The sequence below is a fragment of the Chenopodium quinoa genome, unplaced genomic scaffold (genome assembly GCF_001683475.1).
Source record: "Chenopodium quinoa cultivar QQ74 unplaced genomic scaffold, ASM168347v1, whole genome shotgun sequence".
In the NCBI taxonomy this organism is placed as follows: Eukaryota; Viridiplantae; Streptophyta; class Magnoliopsida; order Caryophyllales; family Amaranthaceae; genus Chenopodium; species Chenopodium quinoa.
Window position 1 is genome coordinate 979,241 of NW_018743196.1, and position 25,007 is coordinate 1,004,247.

At 36.3% G+C, this 25,007-nt stretch overlaps 1 protein-coding gene and 1 non-coding gene across 2 annotated transcripts; both read right to left on the bottom strand.

Annotated features, from left to right (window-relative positions):
• Nucleotides 1-1,518: 1,518 nt before the first annotated feature.
• On the bottom strand, nucleotides 1,519-24,715 carry LOC110733011 (dihydroorotase, mitochondrial-like). The gene is made up of 9 exons (XM_021913017.1): nucleotides 24,424-24,715; nucleotides 23,787-23,849; nucleotides 22,932-23,077; nucleotides 22,636-22,817; nucleotides 3,879-4,015; nucleotides 2,883-3,048; nucleotides 2,630-2,746; nucleotides 2,263-2,423; nucleotides 1,519-2,066 (listed from the first exon to the last, which is right to left on the bottom strand). Exons 2-9 carry the CDS (start codon nucleotides 23,814-23,816, stop codon nucleotides 1,875-1,877), a joined length of 1,131 nt encoding a protein of 376 aa, XP_021768709.1. The 5' UTR covers nucleotides 23,817-23,849; nucleotides 24,424-24,715; the 3' UTR covers nucleotides 1,519-1,874.
• TRNAN-GUU lies at nucleotides 24,649-24,722 on the bottom strand. The gene has a single exon. It is a non-coding gene; the product is annotated as a tRNA-Asn (tRNA).
• Between the last annotated feature and the right edge of the window lie 285 nt (nucleotides 24,723-25,007).

Here is a 25,007-nt window from a genome sequence, read left to right on the forward strand (position 1 = left end):
AGGTGGGGTGAGCAATAGGTCGGGTTTAATTCGGGTTTTCACGGGTTAAAACAGGTTAGGGTAATTCTCGGGTTCGGTTCAAGTCAATAATTTGCGGGTTAGAATCAGGTCGGGTCATTCTCGATTTTGAGCCGGGTTCGATTCAAGTCAATAATTTGCAGATTATAATCAAGTCGAGTCATTTTCAAGTCGGGTCATTCTCGGGTTCAAGTCGGGTTCGGTTTAAGCCAATAATTTGCGGGTTACAATCAGGTTGGGTCATTTACAAGTCGGGTCATTCCCGAATTCAAGTCGGGTTATGTTCAAGTCAATAATTTGCAGGATACAATCAGGTTGGGTCATTCCAAGTCAGGTCATATTCGGGTTCCACTAACTATAAATAGATAATTATCATTTTTATCAAGCTAATTATTTCCTTTGACTATAATATATATGACAATATACTAGGGAACTATAGTCTATAATTTAGGAAGATAATTATCTCCTTTGACCATACAACAAATATATACTATATTTAACTCTTAAATTTGAGGATGATGCTCCTTTTTTTTGCTGGCCTGGACCGACTTAGTCTCCCTAGACAAAATGATTTGATCAACAATAATATAATAAGATGGTCTAAATTGCATTTAAGGTGATTTAAAATCGGATCAGGAACAATTTGGGTTGAATTTAGGTCGGGTCAATAACAAGTCGTGTTGATTTCGAGTCGGGTTAGTATTATGTCTGGTGAAATTCGGTCGGGTCAATAACAAGTCGGGTTGAATTTGGGTCAGGTCAATAACAAGTCGGGTTGATTTCGGGTTGGGTTTGTAACAGGTTGGGCTAAATTCGGGTCAGGTTAAGATCGAGTCGTGTTAAATTCTGGTCATGTTAGTAACAAATTGGGTTAAATTCGGGTTTGGACGGGTTAAAACGGGCTTAGGTCAATTTCGGTTCAAATCGGGTTCGGTTCAGGTCAATAATTTACGGGTTACATTCAGGTCGGGTCATCTCCTGATCAGTTCATGTTCGGGTTCGAGTCTCACATACTCGGGTCAACTCGGGTTTAGGGTTGGTTTCAATTCGGGTCAGGTCGGGTTTGGTTCACCATTTTTTCGGGTTCAAATGGGTCGGTTAATAATCGGATTTGAGTCGGAATTTCGGGTTGGGTCAACTTTTGACAACACTATGTATAATGAAGATATGCACCGGATATCGTGGGCTTAAGCTTAAATGACTTGCTAAGGCGTTTTTTTTTTTCAAATATATTTTTATTTATAAGTTCTGAAAATGCGGTTAATTGTACTACCTAATCAAAGAACAAAATTACTGATTTAAGGCAATTTACTCATTGAGATGGAGCGGATATGATTGAGCAACCCGATCGGATACAAGTAGTAAGCTGTAAAACAATCATATATATCAGGATGAATACAACCACAAATGGAAGAGTTTACGCAAAAATGAAAACAATCAGAAGTTTGAGCAGTACAAGAACAAACAAAGCTAACAATAAAAGGATAAAGTGGGAAAGAATGATGAAAAGCATCCTTCTCAAATGAATGTAGCATTAAGAAATCAGGTTACACTGTTCTCAGATTACAGATATGTATCAAAATTTAAAGTTGTTCGTAATCTTTGTCCTAAGATCAACTAAAACAGAAGCCTCTATTGTGTGTCATTTCTTATTTCTCATGTAAGGGGCAAGGGAGCTCTTACAAGACTGCCCTTATCAGATTTCAGCAGCCATAGTATTTCTCATGAATGTGAAGCAAACACATTCAGAAGCCTGAAGTTTTTGAAGGACTAAGCTAACAGATATTATGACTGGGAAAATTGAAACAGAGAGTATTACTCGTAGAAGTTCAAGATAGATGAGGAGTCATACTGTATCAAAAAGATGGCTTCCAGTCCAGCATTTGTCCGGCAAACATAGGGATAATTTCTCTGGAAGAAAAAGGTATATGGTCTGGGACTTTCCATGGTTCTTTTTTCAACTTGATCTTTGATGTATTCCTTGGAAGACCATAGAAATCAGGTCCATTGAAGCTTGTAAATGCCTCTAATTTGTCAAGGGCACCTGCCTGAAAAGATAAATGAAGCAGCAAATTTAACTTTCAGCAATTGCTAATCGAACTACATACAAAAAAAGTTTAACAATTTCCACATTATTGTGCTTCTAGTTCGAGATGACCCTAGAATGGACATGCATTCTTTCCTTGCATTCTTTGCAAGAGGAAGATTCCAGCACATAAGTTACGGGTGTTATATGAGCTATACCTCTTCAAAAACTTTGGCATATAGCGATAGAGCAACAGGGGAATTAAAGATTCCAGCACACCCACAGGAGCTCTCTTTCCTTTGCCTCTCATGAGGAGCACTATCAGTCCCAAGAAAATATTGCTTACTCCCACTGGTTACTGCTGAAAAAATTGTCTGCCCTACACAAGCAATTAAAAGGTACAATCAGAGCATGCAGATAGCAAAAAAATGGACAAAAACTCATGTCAAGACATAACTGACAGAATTTCACAGTATCTTCTTCTATAGTTGAAGCTATTAAGGTAAAAAAATCAGCCTAAATTCTTTCACATACACATAATATACAAAATATGGATGTTTATAATGCCTATGAAACAATACATACTATGGATTTCTCTTTTGAGCACTGGAAGACAATAGTTATGTGGTTGCAACCCTCCTTGGAAAAGGGAGTTTCTATTCAAAATGATGTGCTGTGGAGTCACGGTAGCTGCTACATTTCCTGATTAGCATAATGGAGCAAGATAATGGCAAATCAAATTGCAGACTGAAAGAAAATTAAATTATATTAAATTGAATAACTGAAAAAAAATATCTAAGAGATAGACATTGTTAAAATAACAAAACCATAATCCTACCTGTATTGCATGATTCAATAAACTTCACAGCATCTGCTGTAGTGATATGCTCCATTACAACTTTTAATTGTGGTAGTTTCTGAATTAAAGGTCTTAAAACCGTGTCGATAAAAACTTTTTCACGATCAAATATATCTACGTCAGGATCCGTAACCTCTCCATGGACCTAATACAAATTGCCATAGTTAATAAAGGACAGCTTCTACCTTTTCACATGTGCAGAGTTAAACAGATGATAAACTGTCATTCATTGTTGTACCATTAAAGCATAATTCCGTTAACCAAGTAGCATCAGAAAGTTCCAGGATTTTTAATGGTCTGGTTTTCATGTATTATGAGCTATAAGCCATACAGAAAATCATTGAAAGTTCTCTTAAACTGGACAGTAACAAGCCTATTCAGATAGTGTCTTCAATAGACTTATACTGTCCAGAATTCCAGATCCCACAATTGTTGTTCCCTGAATAATTTGGCTTTAAAGTTTGACAGTTTCCTAAATTCACTTTGATTTTATAAATCAACAACTATTGTATATAATCTTTCAGGAAAACTTTTGTTAGCTCCCAACCTAAAACCTAAATCAATAATTTAACATTAACAATGAATTTCTTCATTTGCTTACTAAGCCAACCACCTACGATTCAATGTTTGCCCCAAAAAATGATATGCCAGGGTCTTCTTTCCCATATTCGATCCATACCCAAATTAAGAAACCAGGAAAAGGAAAGGAAGAATATGAACTGAGCACTACCCAATGGATTCTAGAGCATGATGTTGCAGTTGGGCCTAATGTTTGTCATTATGGACTCCATAGCATGATGTGGCATTATGAAGAGAGAGGAAACAAATAAAAGGTTTTATTAAGTTTAACATTATAATTCTTTTATCTTACCAGTTCATTAAGTGGAAATTAGAAATTTCAAAATGGAATGGAAATTTTTGTTTCTCTCCACCAACTCATTTTAGTAGATTTTGTATTTTATAAAGACAACTTACCAATAGAGGCATATTTTGCTCAGCCATCTCTTGGAGCACTGGCAAACACTTTCCAAACAGATCAGTGACACCATCCTGTGAATTAGTTGTTGCACCAGCAGGGTACAGCTTTACAGCATAAACCACCTCACTTTCTCCTGTTAAAAGAATCAGCCACTGCTAATCAAAAAACAGAATTGCATTCAACAATCCGAGTATCCTGTCAAAGACTCTAGCTAAGGATAGTAACAGTAATTGCAAAAACACAATCCTAGACTACCATGACTCTACACCAAGAACCCAATCTGATAAATAAGCAATGCTCCATCATGAAATGAGAACAGTGAAAATATGGGCATATGTGTTAAAATCTAACCAACACTTGGGACAGTGAAAATATGGAAAGGGAATTAAAATCCATAGGGAATTAGGGAGTACAAAGTGAACAAGAAATTTCATGTAATGCATGATGCAACAGCATGGCGGTCAGTAATGAACGGGTGGCTTTAGATTTGGTAACCCAACAACCAGATAAGACCCCAGATGCCAAATTGGTGATTGGAACCATCTTTCACCACTCTTGACTACGATGTAACTAAATTATAAATAGCCATATAATTGAAGCAAAGTCATTTTTGGGACTTTATAAACCTATTAGTAGGCCTTTTATGGTTCCAAACAACCTTTTATAACCTTAGGAGACACCCTATACATTCCCTCCAATTTTGGAAAAAAAAAATAGTGACATTTGTAAAAAAAAAAAAAAAAAAAAAGGCATGATGCATGGATTATAGCCTTCAATTTTGAAGATTTTTGACTTTTCTAGACCCGGAATGGAATGAGGTTGGATGTTTTCCATGGACCCCATGAAACCCTAAGTGGTCATTTGGGCCGTCGGAATCATCCACTTTGCCTTCATTAACTCAATTGTTGTTATACATTTCAAACAACATTATACGTCCCATATGCCTTCTCAACCATCAATTGATTTTCCGACACTTGGTTCCAAATCTTCGAAAATGATCCAACTTCATGAATACCATTTCATTTCCTCAAGCCTTGTCGTCAAGCTCCTACCCTTGCTTAGGCCATTGTATGCCTTGACTGGTAACAACGCCCTAACCCCATGCCTTAGCGTGGCAACTGCGCCTACTCGCTTAGATCTTCGCTGGGAGCACATATGCAAGGCAACGTCGAAGATACTAAACAAGGGAAATAACATATTATGCCAAACTAGAATAAGGCTATGCAAAAAAAAAAAAAAAAAGAAGCAAAAAAGCACATCTCTAATTAAATCATCAACGTAATAATAAGTAATGAATGGGTGACATTGGGTTTGTTAACCTAATGAATAATTCCTGTAAAGATGTTGGTGATTAGAACCATCTCTTACAAGTTTTGACTTCCATCACAACAAAATTTCAAAATAGCCATAGAGTTGGAACAAATTCTTTTCGGGGACTTTAAAGACATATTGGTAGGATTTTTATGGTTTCAAACTAACTTTTTCAACCTTAGGGAACACCCCGCACATTCTGTTTAATTTTGGCAAGTATCTCAAAATTGGTCCAAAAGCGTAGATTGTAGCCTTCATTTTTGGATAATTTTCAACTTTTTTGGACCCAAGATGAAAAAGGTTAGGGTGCTTCCCATAAACCCTACAATACCCTAAGAGGCCATATGAATGCTTGGAACCATCCACTTTGCTTTTAAACTGTTAAGTTAGCTAATAATGTACATGTCTCTCTTCATTTAATTAAGGTAACCACTTACGTGCCTTTATGTGACAGATTAGTGACTTCATATGATTACAAATAACATAACATGACCCCAGGTGCCTCCCCTACCAGTAATTGTGTTTTTGACACTACGTTCCATAAACTCTTATCCAATTTTTTAATATTATATACTTTAAATTTGGCCACCTAAGAATAAGTTTACATTCAACAAGGTTATGCATCAAGTCACTTCCAGATGGTGCCTGAAACCATCTCTTCATGCCTAGGACCACCCTTCGTTAAACAATATCATATCTTAAGATGCCTTGTGTTGCCGTTTGGAACCATTTATGATCATTATATGTAGTAATAAATAATCGTGGTGGGCTTCATTTAATGAAATCAGTGCTAGATTTAAACCGGTGTATTAGCCGTTTAAAGGCAAATTGGATAAAATTTCGGCAATTTCGGCAATTTTTACTTGTGGGCGAAAAAAAGTAAAAAAAAAATTGAAGGCTTATATCCACGTTTTTTTTAGAAATTTTGGAGGTTTCGGATCACTGAAAGGCCATGAGATTTTAGGGAATACATCTCAGGGTCATATAATGAAGTTTGGAACCATATATGATCATTATATGTTGTCATAAATGTTCGTGCTAGGCTTGAATTAATGAAATCGGTGCGAGTTCTAAATCGTTAGATTGGCTGTTTAAAGGAAAATTGGATGGTTCCACCCACCCAATTGGACTCCCGGAGGGTATTAGAGACCATGGTAAACATTTCGTTAAGTTTTGTTTTCGGGCGAAAAAAATCAAAAAATTCCAAAATTAAAGGCTAATATCCACGCTTTTGGAGAAATTTTTTAGGATTCAGGGCTCGGTGTCGAAAATTCTTGAAATTTTAGGGGATACATCTCGGGGTCATATAATGCCGTTTGGAGCCATTTATGATCATTATATGTTGTCATACATGTTGGTGGTAGACTTGAGTTAATGAAATCGGCGTAAGTTGTAAACCGGTAAATTGGCCTGTTAAAGGCAAATTGGATGGTTCCACCCACCCCAATTGGACTCACGGAGGATATAAGAGATCACGATAAAAACTACGGAAACTTTTATTTTCGGGGGAAAAAAGTCAAAAAATTCCAAAGTTGAAGGCTTGTATCCACGCTTTTTGAGATATTTTGGAAGTTTAAGGACACGGTGTCGAAAAGCCTTGAGATTTTAGAGAATACATCTCGGGGTCATATAATGACGTTTGGAACCATATATGATCATTATATGTTATCATAAATGTTTGTGGTAAGCTTGATTTAAAGAAATCATTGCAAGTTAACCGGTAAATAGGTCGTTTAAAGGCAGATTGGATGGTTCCACCCACCCAATTGGAATCCCGACGGGTATTAGAGACCATGGTTAAAATTTCGTCAATTATTATTTCCGGGCGAAAAAGTCTAAAAATTTAAAAAATAAAGGCTAATATCCACGCTTTTTGAGAAATTTTGAAAATTTCAGGACCCGGTATCGATAAGCCTAGAGATTCTAGGGAATGCATCTTAGGGTCATATAATGTTGTTTGGAACCATATTTGATCATTATTTGTTGTCATAAATGTTTGCGGTGGGCTTGAGTTAATGAAATCGGTGCAAATTGTAAACCGGTAAACATTTCGGGGTCATATAATGGATGGTTCCACCCACACAATTGGACTTCCGGAGGATAATAGGGAACAAGGTAAACATTTCAGCAATTTTTGTTTTTGGGCGAAAAAAGTTAAAAAAAATCCAAAATTGAAGGCTAAGATAAACGTTTTTGAAAAATTTTGCAGGTTTCGAAACCCGGTGTCAAAAAGCCTTTAAATTTTAGGGGATACATTTCGGGGTCATATAATGCCGCTTGGAACCATATATGATCATTATATGTTGTCATAAATGTTCATTGTATGATTGAGTTAATGAAATCCGTGCAAATTATAAACCAGTAAATTGGTTGTTAAAGGCAAATTGGATGGTTCTACCAACCCAATTGGAATCCCGAAGGATATTAGGAACCATGGTAAACATTTCAGCAATTTTTATTTCCGGGCGAAAAAAGTCAAAAAATTACAAAATTGAAGACTAATATCCACAATTTTGAGAAATTTTGCAGGTTCAGGCCCCCGGGGTCGCAAAGTCTTGAAATTCTAGGGGATACATATCAGGGTCATACAATGTCGTTTGGAACCATATATGATTATTATTTGTTGTCATAAATGTTCATAATATGATTAAGTTAATGAAATCTGTGCAAGTTGTAAATCGGCAAATTGGCCTTTTTAAGGCAAATTGGATGGTTCCACCCACCCAATTGGACTCCCGGAGGGTATTAGAGACCATGGTATAAATATCGGCAATTTTTGTTTTCAGGCGAAAAAAAGTCGAAAAGTTCCAAAATTGAAGGCTAATTATCCACGTTTTTTGAGAAATTTTAAAGGATTCAGACTCAGTGTCGAAAAGTATTGAAATTTTAGGGAATACATCTCGGGGTCATATAATGTCGTTTGGAGCCATTTATGTCATTATATGTTGTCATAAATGTTCGTGGCAGACTTAAGTTAATGAAATCGGTTTAAGTAGTAAATCGGTAAACTGGCCTTCTAAAGACAAATTGGATGGTTCCACCCATCCAATTGGAATCCCAGGAGAATATTAGTTACCATGGTAAACATTTCGACAATTTTAATTTCCGGGCAAAAAAAAGTCAAAACATTCCAAAATTGAAGTCTTATATCCACGCTTTTCGAGAAATTTTGGAAGTTTTAGGACACAGTGTCGAAAAGCCTTGAGATTTTAGGGAATACATCTCGGGGGTCATATAATGACGTTTGGAACCATATATGATCATTATTTGTCACAAATGTTGTTGGTAGGCTTGAGTTAAAGAAATCGGTGCAAGTTATAAACCGGTAAATAGGTCGTTTAAAGTCAAATTGGATGGTTCCACCCATCAATCCCGACGGGTATTAAGAACCATTGTAATCATTTCGACAATTATTATTTCCGGGCAAAAAAGTCTAAAAATTCCAAAAATAAAGGGCTAATAACCATGTTTTTTGAGAAATTATGAAAATTCCAGGGCCCGGTATCGAAAAGCATTGGGATTCTAGGGAATGCATCATAGGGTCATATAATGTCGTTTGGAACCATACATGAACATTATTTGTTAATGAAATCGGTGCAAATTGTAAACCGGTAAATTGACTGTTTAAAGGCAAATTGGATGGTTCCACCCACCCAATTGGACTACCGGAGGATATTAAGGATCATGGTAAACATTTCGGCAATTTTTATATACGGGCGGAAAAAGTCAATTTACAAAATTGAAGGCTAATATCCACTTTTTTTGAGAAATTTTTGAGGATTCGCGGCCCGGTGTCGAAAAGTCTTTAAATTATAGGAAATACATCTCGGGGTTATATAATGCCGTTTGGAGCCATTTATGATCATTATATGTTGTCATAAATGTTTGTGGTAGACTAGAGTTAATGAAATCGGTGCAAATTGTAAATCGGTAAATTGGCCTATTAAAGACAAATTGGATGGTTCCACCCACCCAATTGGACTCCTAGAGGGTATTAGTAACCATGGTAAACATTTCGGCAATTTTCGTTTTGGGGCGAAAAAAAGTCAAAAAATTCCAAAATTAAAGGCTAATATCCATGCTTTTTGAGAAATTTTTGACGATTCAGGGCCCGGTGTCGAAAATACATCCCAGGTTAATATAATGTCGTTTGGAGCCATTTATGATAATTATATGTTGTCATAAATGTTCGTGGTAGACTTGAGTTAATGAAATCGGTGCAAGTTTTAAATCGGCAAATTGGCCTTTTAAAGGCAAATTTGATGGTTCCACCCACCCAATTGGACTCTCGGCGGGTATTAGAGATCATCGTATAAATTTCGATAATTTTTGTTTTCGGGCGAAAAAAAGCCGAAAAATACAAAAATTAAAGGCTAATATCCACGCTTTTTGAGAAATTTTTGAGGATTCGCGGCCCGGTGTCAAAAAGTCTTTAAATTCTAGGAAATACATCTCGGGGTTATATAATGTCGTTTGGAGCCATTTATGATCATTATATGTTGTCATAAATGTTCGTGGAAGACTTGAGTTAATGAAATCGGTGCAAATTGTAAATCGATAAATTGGCCTTTTAAAGCTAAATTGGATGGTTCCACCCACCCAATTGGACTCTCGGAGGGCATTAGAGACCATGGTATAAACTTCGGCGATTTTTGTTTTCAAGCGAAAAATAGTCGAAAAATTCCAAAATTGAAGGCTAATATCCACGCCTTTTGAGAAAATTTTAAAGATTCGGGGCTCGGTGTCAAAAACTCTTTAAATTCTAGGGAATACATTGCGGGGTCATATAATGCCGTTTGGATCCATTTAAGATCATTATATGTTGTCATAAATGTTCGTGGTAGACTTAAGTTAATGAAATCGGCGCAAGTTGTAAACTGGTAAATTGGCCTTTTAAAGGCAAATTGGATGGTTCCACCCACCTAATTAGACTCCCAGAGGGTATTAGAGACCATGGTCTAAATTTCGGCAATTTTTATTTCCGGGCGAAAAAAAAGTCAAAAAAATCCAAAATTGAAAGCTAATATCCACGCTTTTTGAGAATTTTTGGAAGTTTTAGACCACGGTGTCGAAAAGCCTTGAGCTTTTAGGGAATACATTTCAGGTTCATATAATGACGTTTGGAACCATATATGATCGTTATATGTTGTCATAAATGTTACTGGTAGGCTTGATTTAAAGAAATCGGTGCAAGTTATAAACCGGTAAATAGGCCATTTAAAGGCAGATTGGATGGTTCCACCCACCTAATTGGAATCCCAACGGGTATGAGGGACCATCATAAACATTTCAACAATTATTATTTATGGGCGAAACAGTCTAAAAATTCCAATAACAAAAGCTAATATCCACGCTTTCTGAGAAATTTTGAAAATTTCAGGGCCTGGCATCGAAAATCCTTGCGATTCTATGGAATGTATCTTAGGGTGTAATACCCGGATATTTTACATTTTTATATAATATATTTTATAGAAGAAAATTAATAAAGTAATTTTAATTCCTATTTTATGTCTAGTAAAACTCTTATTTATGAACTATAAATTATCTTAAACCCTAATAAAGTTATTGTATTATAGATAGAAAAAAAAAAAATCACTATTCCTATTTCTTTTGCGTGGGATTTATTAATTAAACCCACAATTGATTCTTGTAAAAAGTTTAGTTTTTATTCTCTAATCTCCATTTTTTTATTATTCTATGAAGAAGCCCCACCATAATATGTTTTGTATAATGATCAAACGTTGTGCATTTCAACGTTGCTCGATCTTTTATTACTTCTGTTGTAATTTATCCAAAGGTAATCACACTATCGATCCTTTGAATTTGTTTGATATTAATGTGGTTGTATTATTATTATGTGTAAATGTATTGGACATGTTTGGTTATAATTTATTTATTGATTGTATTTATATTATTATGTGAAGTTTCATGAATGTTATTCTTATGATTATGTTTCAGAAACATATGGTTAATTTATGATGATGTATGATTTAATTGTTTTATTATTTTATTGTATTTTATTGATTGATTGTATTATAATTTTTCTAGAGTTTTAAATGTTGTTATACGGAGTATTGTTTTATCGAGGTTTTAGGGTTGCTAATGCAGAGTATTATTTTTGGGTTAAGATTTGATTATATTTGGGAACTAGTATTATTTCCCTAAGAGTTGAGATGTTTTTTAATTGAATTGTTATGTTTTTTGGAAACATGTGCCATTGTTGAGATTGTTTATGAATAATTATTTGATCAAGTACGAGATCAAAAGGTTGAGAAATTATTGTTTTGTTCTTGGTTTGAGGCTCAGCGTTATATACCTTAGTCCTTGGCATGTTGGTAATGAGATAATGATCATGAATTATGAATGAGGTACAATCTTTATTTATATATTTTTTTTCTATGGTCCTTTACAGTAGGAATTGGCTCGTATGTGGTCTGGTTCAAGGTGTTTTCTGGTTATTGATAGTATTCAAGTTTTGATACTTGTTGGTTTGTTATTCGAATTACCTATGTCCAAGACTAGTTATAAAACAAAGAGCGTGGCATATTTATGGGACGGATGAGTTGAGTAAAGGATTGTATTATTATTCGAGGATGAGTTGATAAAGGTTATTTTTCATAGTACAATGGGTGATGTAGTTTTGAACTAAATTGTTTAAATGAGCTAGTATTGTCAATTATTTAATTATACTCTATATTCTGATATGTGGTGATTACTCAGCATTAACGTGTGTGTTATTCTGTTTTGCTACTTGTGTTTACGGCCATGTCTTTTTTTTTTTTTTTTATGGTGGCCCTGCGACGATCTATATTGGAATTTGTATTTAATGGTGAGCAGTCAAGTTTGTCTAAATAGGTTGATCAAGTGGTTGTAGCTAAAGGAGCTCAAGTGTTTCGATTAGTTTGTTATAACAAGTTTGTAAAGTTGTATAAATAGCTCACTTAGTTTATTGGGTTGTAATTATTGGGATTTTGTAAGCCTTAACACTTGACAGGTTGTTGAGTGTGGCGGTAATACCTCCGATTTAGGTGTATGCTTCCGCAATTTTATTTAAAGGTTGTTTATTTTTCCTTTAATTCTTGTTTATTATTAGTTAGTAAATTGGGGGTGTTACAAAATGGTATTCAGAGCCTAACCGCTCGTTGGATTTACGCAGGGATCCTCCCTGCGTGTTTTGGTTTAGGAATAAACCTATTAATAAAGAACTAGGATTAAAATTGGCATTGGCTAAGCCGTTTCAGTTGTGTTCCTCAATTTGTGTTTGTAATGTGTTTCTTTTTATGTGACTAGTTTGAATTCGGGGACAAACTCCTTTTTAAAGGGGATAGTATGTAATACCCCTATTATTTAAGTACTCTATCTATATATTTTATTAAGAAAAGTCTATTTTATGTGACTAGTTTGAGTTCGGGGACAAATTCCTTTTTATGTGTTTCTTTGTTGTCATAAATGTTCGTGTTAGGCTTGAGTTAATGAAATCGGTGCAAATTTTAAACCGGTAAATTGAGCGTTTAAAGGCAAATTGGATGGTTCCACCCACCCAATTGGACTTCGGGAGCGTAATAGGACCAAGGTAAACATTTCGGCAATTTATGTTTTCGGGCGAAAAAAGTAAAATAAAATCCAAAATTAAAGGCTAAGATCTACGTTTTTGAGAAACTTTGCAGGTTTCGAGGCCTAGTGTCGAAAAACCTTTAAATTTTAGGGTATACATCTCGGAGTCATATAATGTCGTTTGAAACCATATATGATAATTATATGTTGTCATAAATGTTCATAATATGATTGAGTTAATGAAATCGGTGCAAGTTGTAAACCGGTAAATTGGTCGTTAAAGGCAAATTGGATGGTTCCACCCACCCAATGGGACTCCCAGACGGTATTAAGGATCATGGTATACATTTCGGCATTTTTTATATACGGGCGAAAAAAAGTAAAATTTACAAAATAAAAGGCTAATATTCACGTTTTTTGAGAAAATTTTGAGTATTCGCGACACGGTGTCGAAAAGTCTTGAAATTATAGGAAATACATCTCGGGGTTATATAATGCCGTTTGGAGACATTTATGATCATTATATGTTGTCATAAATGTTCGTGGTAGACTTGAATTAATGAAATCGGTTCAAGTTGTAAATCGGTAACACCAACTCCTGGTGGGTATTAGTGACCATGGTAAACATTTCGGCTATTTTTGTTTTCGAGCAAAAAATAGTCGAAAAATTCCAAAATTTAAGGTTAATATCCATGCTTTTTCAGAAATTTTTGAGGATTTGGGGCCCGGTGTCGAAAAGTCTTGAAATTCTAGGGAATACATCTCGGGGTCATATAATGTCGTTCGGAGACATTTATGATCATTATATGTTATCATAAATGTTCATGGTAGAATTGAGTTAATGAAATTGGTGCAAGTTGTAAATTAGTAAATTGGATTTTTAAAGGCAAATTGGATGGTTCCACCCACCCAATTGGACTCCCGAAGGATATTAGTGACCATGGTAAACATTTCGGCAATTTTTGTTTTTAGATGAAAAAAAGTCAAAAAATTCCAAATTGAAGGCTAATATCCACGCTTTTTGAGAAATTTTTAAGGATTCGGGGCCCGGTGTCGAAAAGTGTTGAAATTCTAGGGAATACATCTCGAGGTCATATAATGCCGTTTGGAGCCATTTATGATCATTATATGTTGTCATAAATGTTCGTGGTAGACTTGAGTTAATGAAATCGACGGAAGTTGTAAACTAGTAAACTGGCCTTTTTAAGACAAACTGCATGGTTCCACCCACCCAATTGGACTCCCGGAGGATATAAGTTTCGGCAATTTTAATTTCCGGGCGAAAAAAACTCAAAAAATTTCAAAATTAAAGGCTAATATCCACGCTTTTTGAGAAATTTTTTAGGATTATGTGCCCGGTGTCGAAAAGTTTTGAAATTCTAGGGAATACAACTCGGGGTCATATAATGCCGTTTGGAGTCGTTTTTTATCATTATATGTTGTCATAAATGTTCGTGGTCTACTTGAGTTAATGAAATCGCTACAAGTTGTAAACCAGTAAATTAGCCTTTTTAAGGCAAATGGGATAATTCCACCCACCCAATTGGATTCCCGGATGGTATAAGAGCGTGTATAAATTTCGGCAATTTTTATTTCCGGGCGAAAAAAAGTCGAAAATTCCAAAATTGAAGGCTAATATCCACGCTTTTTTAGAAATTTTTGAGGATTCGGGACACGTTGTCGAAAAACCTTGAAATTCAAGGGAATACATCTCGGGGTCATATCATGCCGTTTGGAGCCATTTATGATCATTATATGTTGTCATAAATGTTCGTGGTAAACTTGAATTAATGAAATCGGTGCAAGTTGTAAATCAGTAAATTGACCTTTTAAAGGCAAATTGGATGGTTACACCCACCCAATTGGACTCCCAGAGGGTATTAGAGACCATGCTATAAATTTCAGATATTTTTATTTCCGGGCGAAAAAAGAAAAAAAAATTCCAAAATTGAAAACTTATATCCAGGCTTTTTTAGAAATTTTGGAAGTTTCGGGATACGGTGTCGAAAAGCCTTGAGATTTCATGAAATGCATTTCGGGGTCATATATAGACGTTTGGAACCATATATGATCATTATATGTTGTCATAAATGTTCGTGGTAGGCTTGATTTAATGAAACGATGCAAGTTATAAACAAGTAGGCCGTTTAAAGGCAAATTGGATGCTTCCACCCACACAATTAGATCCCGAAGGGTTAGGGACCATGGTAAACATTTCGGCAATTTTTATTACCAGGCAAAAAGTCTAAAAATTCCAAAAATAAAGGTTAATATCACTCTTGTTGAGAAATTTTTGAAATTAAAGGGCCAGTATCGAAATGCCATGATATTCTAGGTAATACATCTTAGGTTCGTATAATGTCGTTTGGAACCATTTATGATCATTATTTGTTGTCATAAATGTTCGTGGTAGGCTTGAGTTAACGAAATCAGTGCAAATTATAAACCGGTAAATTGGTCGTTTAAAGGCAAATTGGAGGGTTCCCCCCACCCAATAGGACTCGCGGAGGATAATAGGGACCATGATAAACATTTCGGCAATTTTTATTTGCGGGCGAAAAAAAGTTAATAAATTCAAAAATTGAAGGCGTATATCCACGTTTTTTGATGAAATTTTAGAGGTTTCAGACCACGATGTCGAAAGGCCTTGAGATTTTAGGGAATACATCTCGGGGTCATATAATGACGTTTGGAGCCATATATGATCATTATATGTTGTCATAAATGTTTGTGGTAGGCTTGAATTAATGAAATCGGTGCAAGTTGTAAATTGGTAAATTGGCCGTTTAAAAGCAAATTGGATGGTTCCACCCACCCAATTGGACTCCCGGAGAGTATTAGTGACCATGGTAAACATTTTGGCAATTTTTGTTTTCGGGCGAAAAAAAGTCGAAAAATTCCAAAACTGAAGGCTAATATCCACGCTTTTTAAGAATTTTTGGAGATTTTGAGGCCAGATGTCGAAAAGCTCTGAATACATGTCGGGGTCATATAATGTCGTTTGTTATCATATGTAATCATTAAATATTGTCATAAATGTTCGTGGTAGACTTGAGTTAATGAAATCGGTGCTAGTTGTAAACCGGGAAATTGGTCATTTAAAGGCAAATTGGATGGTTCCACCCAGCCAATTGGACTCTTGGAGGGTATTGGGGATCATTATAAACATTTCTGCAATTTTATTTCCGGGTGAAAAAAAGTCAAAAAATTCCAAAATTGAATACTAATATCCACGCTTTTTGAGAAATTTTGGAGGTTTCGGGTAGAGCTATCAATTCGGGTAAAGGGGTAGGGTTTGGGTTGCTAAGAGTGGGTCGGGTCAATTCGGATTAATTCCATAACCTATGCGGGTCGGGTAAATTCGGATTAACTACGTAACCTATGCGGGTCGGGTTTGTGTTGGGTCATGCTTTAGTCGGGTCATGTCAAGTCATACTTCTTATCGGGTTTTGGTCAGATTAATAACAGGTTACATTCAGGTCGGGTGAACAATAGGTCGGGTTTAATTCGGGTTTTCACGGGTTAAAACGGGTTAGGGTAATTCCGGGTTTATGTCGGGTTTGGTTCAAGTCAATATTTTGCGGGTTATAATCAGGTCGGGTCATTCTCGGGTTTGAGTCGGGTTCGGTTCAAGTCAAAAATTTGCGGGTTATTATCAGGTTGGGTAATTTTCAAGTCGGGTCATTCTCAGGTTTAAGTCGGGTTCGGTTCAAGTCAATAATTTGCATGTTATAATCATGTTGGTTCATTTTCAAGTCGGGTCATTCTCGGATTCAAGTCGGGTTATGTTTAAGTCAATAATTTGCAGGTTACAATCAGATCGGGTCATTTCCAAGTGAGGTCATATTCGGGTTCAACTAACTATAAATAGATACGTCCTCCATCCCCGATTTATAGTCGCTTTTGAAGAAAAATCACGGGAATTAAGAAGAATTAAAGAAAGTACATTGAAAAAGTAAATTTATATTGGGTATGTAAAAAAGTAGAGAGAGAAAGTAATTAAAGTACATGGGAAAGTAAAATTTACATAGGAAAGTAAATTTACATTGGATATGCAAAAAAGTAGAGAGAGAAAGTAATTAAAGTACATGGGAAAGTAAAATTTACATGAAAAGTTAAATTTGCACAAATATTTTTGCAAATGTTAGAGAATTTTGGTAAAAAACTAATATTAATGGTACTTCAAAAAAGCAAATGTGACTAACATTTCGAGTCACCAAAAATGGCAAAAGTGACTATCAATTGGGGACGGAGGGAGTAATTATCATTTTTATCAAGCTAATTATTTCCTTTGACTATAATATATATGGCAATATATTAGGGAACTATAGTGTATAATTTTGGAAGATAATTATCTCTTTTGACCATACAACAAATATATACTATATTTAACTCTTAAATTTGAGGATGATGCTCCTTTCTTTTGCTGGCATGTACCGACTTGGTCTCCCTAGACATGCTTTGATCAACAATAATAAGGTGGTCTAAATTGCATTTAAGGTGATTTGAAATCGGGTCAGGAACAATTTGGGTTGAATTTAGGTTGGGTCAATAACAAGTCGTGTTGATATCGAGTCGGGTTGGGTTGAATTTTTGGGTCAGGTCATCTCCAAGTCAGTTCATGTTTGGGTTCGGATCTCACATACTCGGGTCAACTCGAGTCTAGGGTTGGTTTCAGGTCGGGTCAGGTCAGGTTTGGGTCACCATTTTTTCGGGTTCAAATGGGTAGGTTAATAATCGGGTTTGAGTCGGTGTTACGGGTCGGGTCAACTTTTGACAGCTCCACTTCCATCCATTAACTTAATGCCAGTACGAGTCTTTATGTGACCAACTAGTGGCAGCATATGGTTTGAAACATTATATAACCTCAAATATCTTCTACTAGGGGTGAAAGTAAATTGGATAAAAACCGAAAACCGAACCAAACCAAACCGAATAAGCAATTCGGTTCGGTTTTTTTCGGTTTTCGGTTTGGATCGGTTTGAAAAAATGGAAATCGAAATATATCGGTTTGGATTCGGTTTTGGGATTCGAAAAACCGAAAACCAAACCGAAGTTTATTAAGCCCACTAATCCCAGCCCATTTTCCTACATATGTAAATCCAAAACCCTAAACTGTTCCCCTCTTTTCCCATTTCCCTTTCACTTTCTCTCGGCACCTTCCTCACCAAATCCCTAGATTTCCCCACTTTTCTCCCTCACCACCTCAATCTGTCCGTCCACCACCACTCTAGAAGTCCACTTAAGGTATCTCACCACCAGTTCTTGTTTCGGTGTTTGTGCTCTCAACGTATCTCAAAGTTGTTCGCTGGCCGCTCGTGTTTCATTGTTCGTTTTCCCTCATATCACCACCACTTCACCGCCGACCACTCTAGAAGTCCACTTAAGGTATCTCACCACCAGTTCTTGTTTCGGTGTTTGTGCTCTCAACGTATCTCAAAGTTGTTCGCTGGCCGCTCGTGTTTCATTATTCGTTTTCCCTCATATCACCACCACTTCACCGCCGACCACCACCACGTCTCCTCACCACCACCTCTCTGGTCAGTCACTCAAAGGAAATGATATTAGTAAAGAGGTGCAGAAGCAGAAGATTTTATTTTTCTATTTAATTTTTTTTATAACTCAAAGGAAATTATATTAGGAAATGAATAGATCTGAGGTTTTGAGCCAAATTATTGAAGGAATGCATGAAGCAGAAGATCTGATTTATTTATTTAGTTTCTTTTTTAATCGGTGGACAAATTTATAATGGTTGATTGTATGTAATTAATTCTCAGTTTAGTTTGTGTAATTTTATGTTTATAATTATAAAGATTGCTTAGTTTTCTTATACTTCAATTTGCATCTGGTAAAAAATTCGGTTTATGGATCGGTTTCGGTTTGCTAATCAGAAATTCGGTTCGGTTTGGTTTGGACCGAATTAAAATTCGGTGTGGATTTGGATTGAAAAATGTAAAACCGAATTATTTCGGTTTCGCTTCGGTTTGGGCCATAATCCAAACCGAACACCGAACTTTCACCCCTATCTTCTACTCTCCCATAACATCACTTTAATTTTTGAGGAAACCTGAAAACCCTAAACATTTCGTGTTTTCTGGCATTGCTCCAAATTGTATCTTTCGACCCAACAAGTTTATGCATCAGGATGCCAAAGAGCCTCAAGAGGCCCACTTGATGCGCAAACCAATCTCATTTTGTATTGGTTCACCCCTAACCCCTCGTCATTATGTCTTAAGATTTCTTGTCTTGCCTTGGTTTGGCCTTTGCCCTAAGGCAAACCTAGACACTATCTTTAAGTGCTACAAAATGGTGGTATTTTTAAGGATTAGGTAACTATATGCCTTGTCGTTATGCTGGTACCCCTTGCTTAAGCCATGATATGCCTTGACTATTAGCAACACCCTAGCCCCCATGCCTTAGCGTGGCAGCTACGCCTACTCGCTTAGTTCTTGGGTGGTAGCACATGTACAAGTCAACAACGAAGATACTTAAGTAAAAAAACATATTATGCCAAACTAGAATAAGGCTATGCAAAAAAAGAAAGGAAAAAAAAAAACACATCTTTAATTAAATCATCAACGTAATAATAAGTAATGAATGGGTGACATTGGGTTTGTTAACCAAATGAATAATTCCTGACAACTCACCAGGACCCTCAAGATATCATGTTGGTGATTGGAACCATTTCTTACAAGTTTTGACTACAAACACAACAAAATTTTAAAATAGCCATATAATTAGAGCAAATTCTTTTTAGGGACTTTAAAGGCCTGTTAGTAGGATTTTTATGGTTTCAAACCAACTTTTACAACCTTAGGGAACACCCCGTGCATTATGTTTAATTTTGGAAAATATCTAAAAATTGGTCCAAAAGCATGGATTATAGCCTTCATTTTTGGACAATTTTAATCTTTTTTGGACCCAAGTTAGAAAAAGGTTGGGATGCTTCCCATACACCCCACGACACCCCGAAAGGCCAAAAGAATGCTTGCAACCATCCACTTTGCATTTAAACTCTTAATTTAGCTAATAACGTACACACCTCTCTTAATTAACTTAAGGTAACCACAAACGTGCCTTTATGTGACCAATTAGTGGCTTTATATGGTTCCAAATAACATAACATGAACCCAGATGCCTCCCCTACCATTAATTGTGTTTTCAACCCTAGGTTCCATAATCTCTAATCTATTTTTCAGTATTATATCCATCCTTTAAACTTGGCCACCTAAGAATAATAATGCATTCAACAAGGTTATGCATCCAGTCACTTCTTGGGTTCCAACGGGCCTTACAAGGTCTACTGGTGCCCGGAACCATCTCTTCATCTCTTGGCCTACCCCTCGTTAATTGATATAACTGTCTTAAGATGCCTTGTGTTGCCATGATTGGGTTTGTGTTGCTTGCCTTACCCTTGGCCTTGTGTAGTCTCGCCTTTCACCTAAGGCAAGCCAAGACGCTACCCTCAACTGCCACTAATAGGAGTGTCATTGACCTTGCTAAGGCTATGGCGTGCCATGACTTCGGATGAAACGCTCATGGCCTTGGCGTGCCTTGGCTTGGAAAGTAGCAGCGCCTAGGCCTTGGTGCCTTGGCTGGTAGTGACTACAGCATCAGACCTGGCATGGGCACTAAGGAGAAATATATGTGGGGGGGGGGGACATTTATGCCAAACTAGAAAAAGACTCTGCTAAAAGACTTGGATCAAATTCGTAGCCAGTGTTTCTCAAAATTTCAAAATAGCTGTATAATAGAAGCAAACTTTTTTTCGGGACTATAAACATATAAATAGACTCTAACGGTTTCAAAACCAGCTTTTATGACTTTGGGGGACAACAAATTCACGTCTTATACCCTTAGTTTTGGACAATTTTCAACTTATCTGAAAGGAAAGAGGTCTAGTTGCTTTCCACATACCCCACGAGACTTCAAGAGGCCATTTGGGTGGGTGGAACCATCCACTTTGCCTTTGAATTGCAAATTAGGCCTACATGCTTCCCTACATTAACTCAAGGTCACCACGAGTCTTTATGTGACCAAATAGTGGTTGCATATGGTTTCAAACAACATTATATAACCTCAGATGTCTCCTACTCTCCCATACCATCACTTCAGTTTTTGAGGAAACCTGAAATCCTTAAACATTTCCCGTTTTGCTGCAAATAGCATCTTTCGACCCAACAATCTTATTAGATGCCAAATAGCCTCAAGAGGCCCATTTGGTGCGTGGAACAATCTCATTATATATTGGTCCACCCCTCATCATCATGTCTTAAGATGTCTTGTCTTGTAGGTTTGGCCTTCGCCCCCTAAGGCAAATATAGACACTACCTTAAGTGCTACAAAATGGTGGTTTTTTTTTTAAGAATTAGGTATTTTTATGCCTTGTCGTCATGCTCGTACCCCTTGCTTAATCCATGGCATGCCTTGACTTGTAGCAACGCCCTAGCCCCCATGTCTTAACGTGGAAGCTGCACCTAGTCGCTTAGGTCTTAGGTGGGAGCACATGTGCAAGGTTATGACGAAGATACTTAACAACAAGGGAAAAACATATTATGCCAAACCTAATGAATATTCCTTGACAACTCACCAGACCCTCAAAATATCATATTGGTGATTGGAACCATTACCAACACAACAAAATTTCAAAATAGCCATATAGTTGGAGCAAATTCTTTTTAAGGACTTTAAAGACCTATTAGTAGGATTTTATGGTTTCAAACCAACTTTTACAACCTCAGGGAACACCCCACACATTCTGTTTAATTTTGGAAAAATTTATCAAAATTGATCCAAAAGCATGGATTATAGCCTTTCATTTTTGGACAATTTTCAACATTTTTGGACCTAAGTTGGAAAGAGGTTGGGGTGCTTCCCATAAACCCTACGATACCCTAAGAGACCATATGAATGCTTGGAACCATCCACTTTGCTTTTAAATTATTAATTTAGCTAATAACGTACACGCCTCCCTTCATTAAAATAAGGTAACCACATACGTGCCTTTATGTGACCGATTAGTGGCTTTATATGGTTCCAAATAACATAACATGCCCCCATATGCCTCCCCTACCATTAATTGTGTTTACGACACTAGGTTCCACAATCTCTGAGCCATTTTTCAGTATTATATCCTTTAAATTTAGCCACCTAAGAATTATTATGCATTCAACAAGGTTATGCATCAAGTCACTTCTTAGGGTTACAAAGGGCCTTACGAGGTCTACTTGGTGCCCGGAACCATTTCTTCGTGCCTTGGCCCACCCCTCGTTAATCAATATCATGTCTTAAGATGCCTTGTGTTTCCTTGATTTGGCTTTGTGTTGCTTGCCTTGCCCTTGGCCTTGCATAGTCTTGCCTTTGGCCTAAGGCAAGCCAAACTCTACCCTCAATTGCCAGAAATAGGAGTGTCATTGCCCTTGCTTAGGCCATGGCTTGCCATGACTTGGGCAGCAGCCCTCATGCCTTGGCATGCCTTGGCTTGGGAAGTAGCAGCAGTGCCTAGGCCTTGGTGCCATGTCTGGGCAGTGCCTGCAGCATCAGACTTGGTATGGACAGTGAGGAGAACTATATGTGGAGGGAAAAACATTTATGCCAAACTAGAAAAAGACTCTGCTAAAAGACTGGGATTAAATTCATAGCTGGTTTTTCTCTTCCATTCCTCCCCAGGTCCCCCACCCACCCACCCACCCACCAAAAAAAAAAAAAAAAAAAAAAAAAAAGAAAGAAAGAAAAAGAAAAGAAGAAGTAAAGCAAGTACACACACAGGCATATTCTGACATAAGTTTCTTTTGCACTACACTGATTACAAATCACAATTAGCTATAGGATTTAGGAAGTTGCAATTTGAACAACATTTTAAAGCTCAAAGTAAATTTCGGAACTTACTGGCAAGCTTTATCTCGTTAGGGCTGGTTTTATCAGTTAAATAGAGTGTCATGAGAGGATTGAAGTTGCTATCAGCAGGAAGTACATCCATAATAGACTCTCGATATGCAACAGCAGCAACTGTAGTGGTAATAGGAGGCCTTAGATTAGGCATAACAATTGCCCTTCCAAAATTTTTTGCACTGAATTACAAAAGGATACAGCACACTTTACAAAAATCCTCAGAAGTACAATACATACAAAAAAAAAAAAAAAAAAAAAAAAAAGAAAAACCATATGTTTGTCTTAAGCCTTACCTATATGGAGCAACCGCGGCAAGAAGATCTCCATCACGGAGATGAAGATGCCAATCATCAGGGCGTGTCAGAGTCAGTTCCATCTTTACTGCTTTGACATTTATATTGTTAAACCTTTTAATCCTTGGAATAGGCAAAATTGATGCCTAAATAGAACAAAGATCATAAGTTTTGTTAGCAAAAAAAATTTGAAACACAACGAGGACAAGAATTTCAAGATCAAAATAAGATGCTGGATGGGTAGGTCTCAATGATTAAGAACATGCATCTTTGACAGATTTTAGACAAGCATTGACATGTTTTACCACATATGAAGCAGCAGTGATCATAAGCCATTGACTTCAAATAAAATGCACAAGAAATAGAACACAAGTTCAAGACTTCAAAGGTTTTCTCAGCTGGCCTGCCAAATAAATTACTTTATGAACACTGTCTAATTATTAGTTTTGAAATGCTAAGATGATTTCTTTAACTTTCACGAAAACTACAACACTTTGACACAGGAGTAACAAATAATGTAAGTTACATGTTCCTCTAGATTCCACATCTTTGAACAGTCATTAGACAATACTAAGGTTCCAGAAGACAGACGTGTAGTATAATTGTCTACTTTAATACAAAATACAGTATAGGGCAATCTGGCAATTGATAACATAATATTGAATGGAAAACAATCTAGTTCCTTAAAAACCAAACAAAAGCACAAATTGTATTAAAAATTGATCAAAACACTTCAGTTATGTACACAATATCCTTCTCCAGAATACCGATTCATTTATGTACACAATATCTTTTTCAAGACCACTGACTGCACAATAAGCACAATATGGGAACTCAATAACAAATAATGCTTACATTGTGTGACAAGAGTGATGTGTTTATCATCTGGACAAGCCTGCAAATAGCACTGCATACAACCTAACAACCTCAACACCAGAAAGAGTAGATTAGCTAAACAAGTTCAATATCTTTACTCTAAGAAGACATTCTAAATAAAGCCTAAAGGTCAAATGAACTTATCAAGCAAAATTAACTAGCAATTCGTATAAAATCCAACGTAAATGCCATTTGTACTTCAAGACTGATTTTAGAAAAACTTCCATCATCTCAAATTCTTGTCATTTACTTTCATCTCAAAAAACAATTAAACATAACCGAGTAATCCCTACTAATTACATCCGGATTTAGTTGTCACATTTCTAGTTCAAATTACGCATTCATCTCAATGACATTTCTAGTTCAACGTGATTTGTAACTATCAATGTATACAGATTACAGACATATCCACAAAGAATAATAAATTAAAATTAAATAAAAATCAGTAAAGCTGACATTTTTATTCAGAAATTATATTATGCAATCTCCAATTCCAAAAACCCAATACCCTAACTTAGACAACTGAGGTTTCTACTATCAATAATCAACAAATACACAAACTTTATTCATATGTAAATGAAATTAAACCCGAAAAAAATAGGGATTAAAAATTAACCTCTTAGTTGCTGAATTTGTAATTGAGAATAGCTCTTAGTTGCTGAATCTGTGTTCTGTAACAGGGGAATTTCCAAAATGAGTAAAGCTTGAAGAATGTAACAAGTGTAGGTTGAAAGAGAAGAACGAGAGAGAACACTAGTACTGGTATATTCGTAGTATAGACGATGATATTTGCCAAAATTAAGGGTTTTTGGGGAAATTAAAAAAAAAAAAATTGTGATAACGCTAGAAGGAGGGGTCGAACCTCCGACCTTGTGGTTAACAGCCACACGCTCTAACCAACTGAGCTATTCCAGCTTTCTGATATATTAATAAACTGATAATTATTTGAATTAGTTCGTATAACAATAGTTGGATTGATCACTTGCAAAGATTCGGCCTTTCATAAACTTAAAGCCCTGTTCTTTTGAGTTTACGGGCAAAGCAGAGCAGATTTCAATTGAGCAAAGCATATTTCATTAGAGTAGGGTAGAACAATACAGCTCAAAAGAACAGGGCTTAAAAAGCTAAAGAATCAACAACAGCAAAGCCTCAGTCCTAAAATGACTTGGGATCGGCTAACTTAAATTGTTATAAGAAACT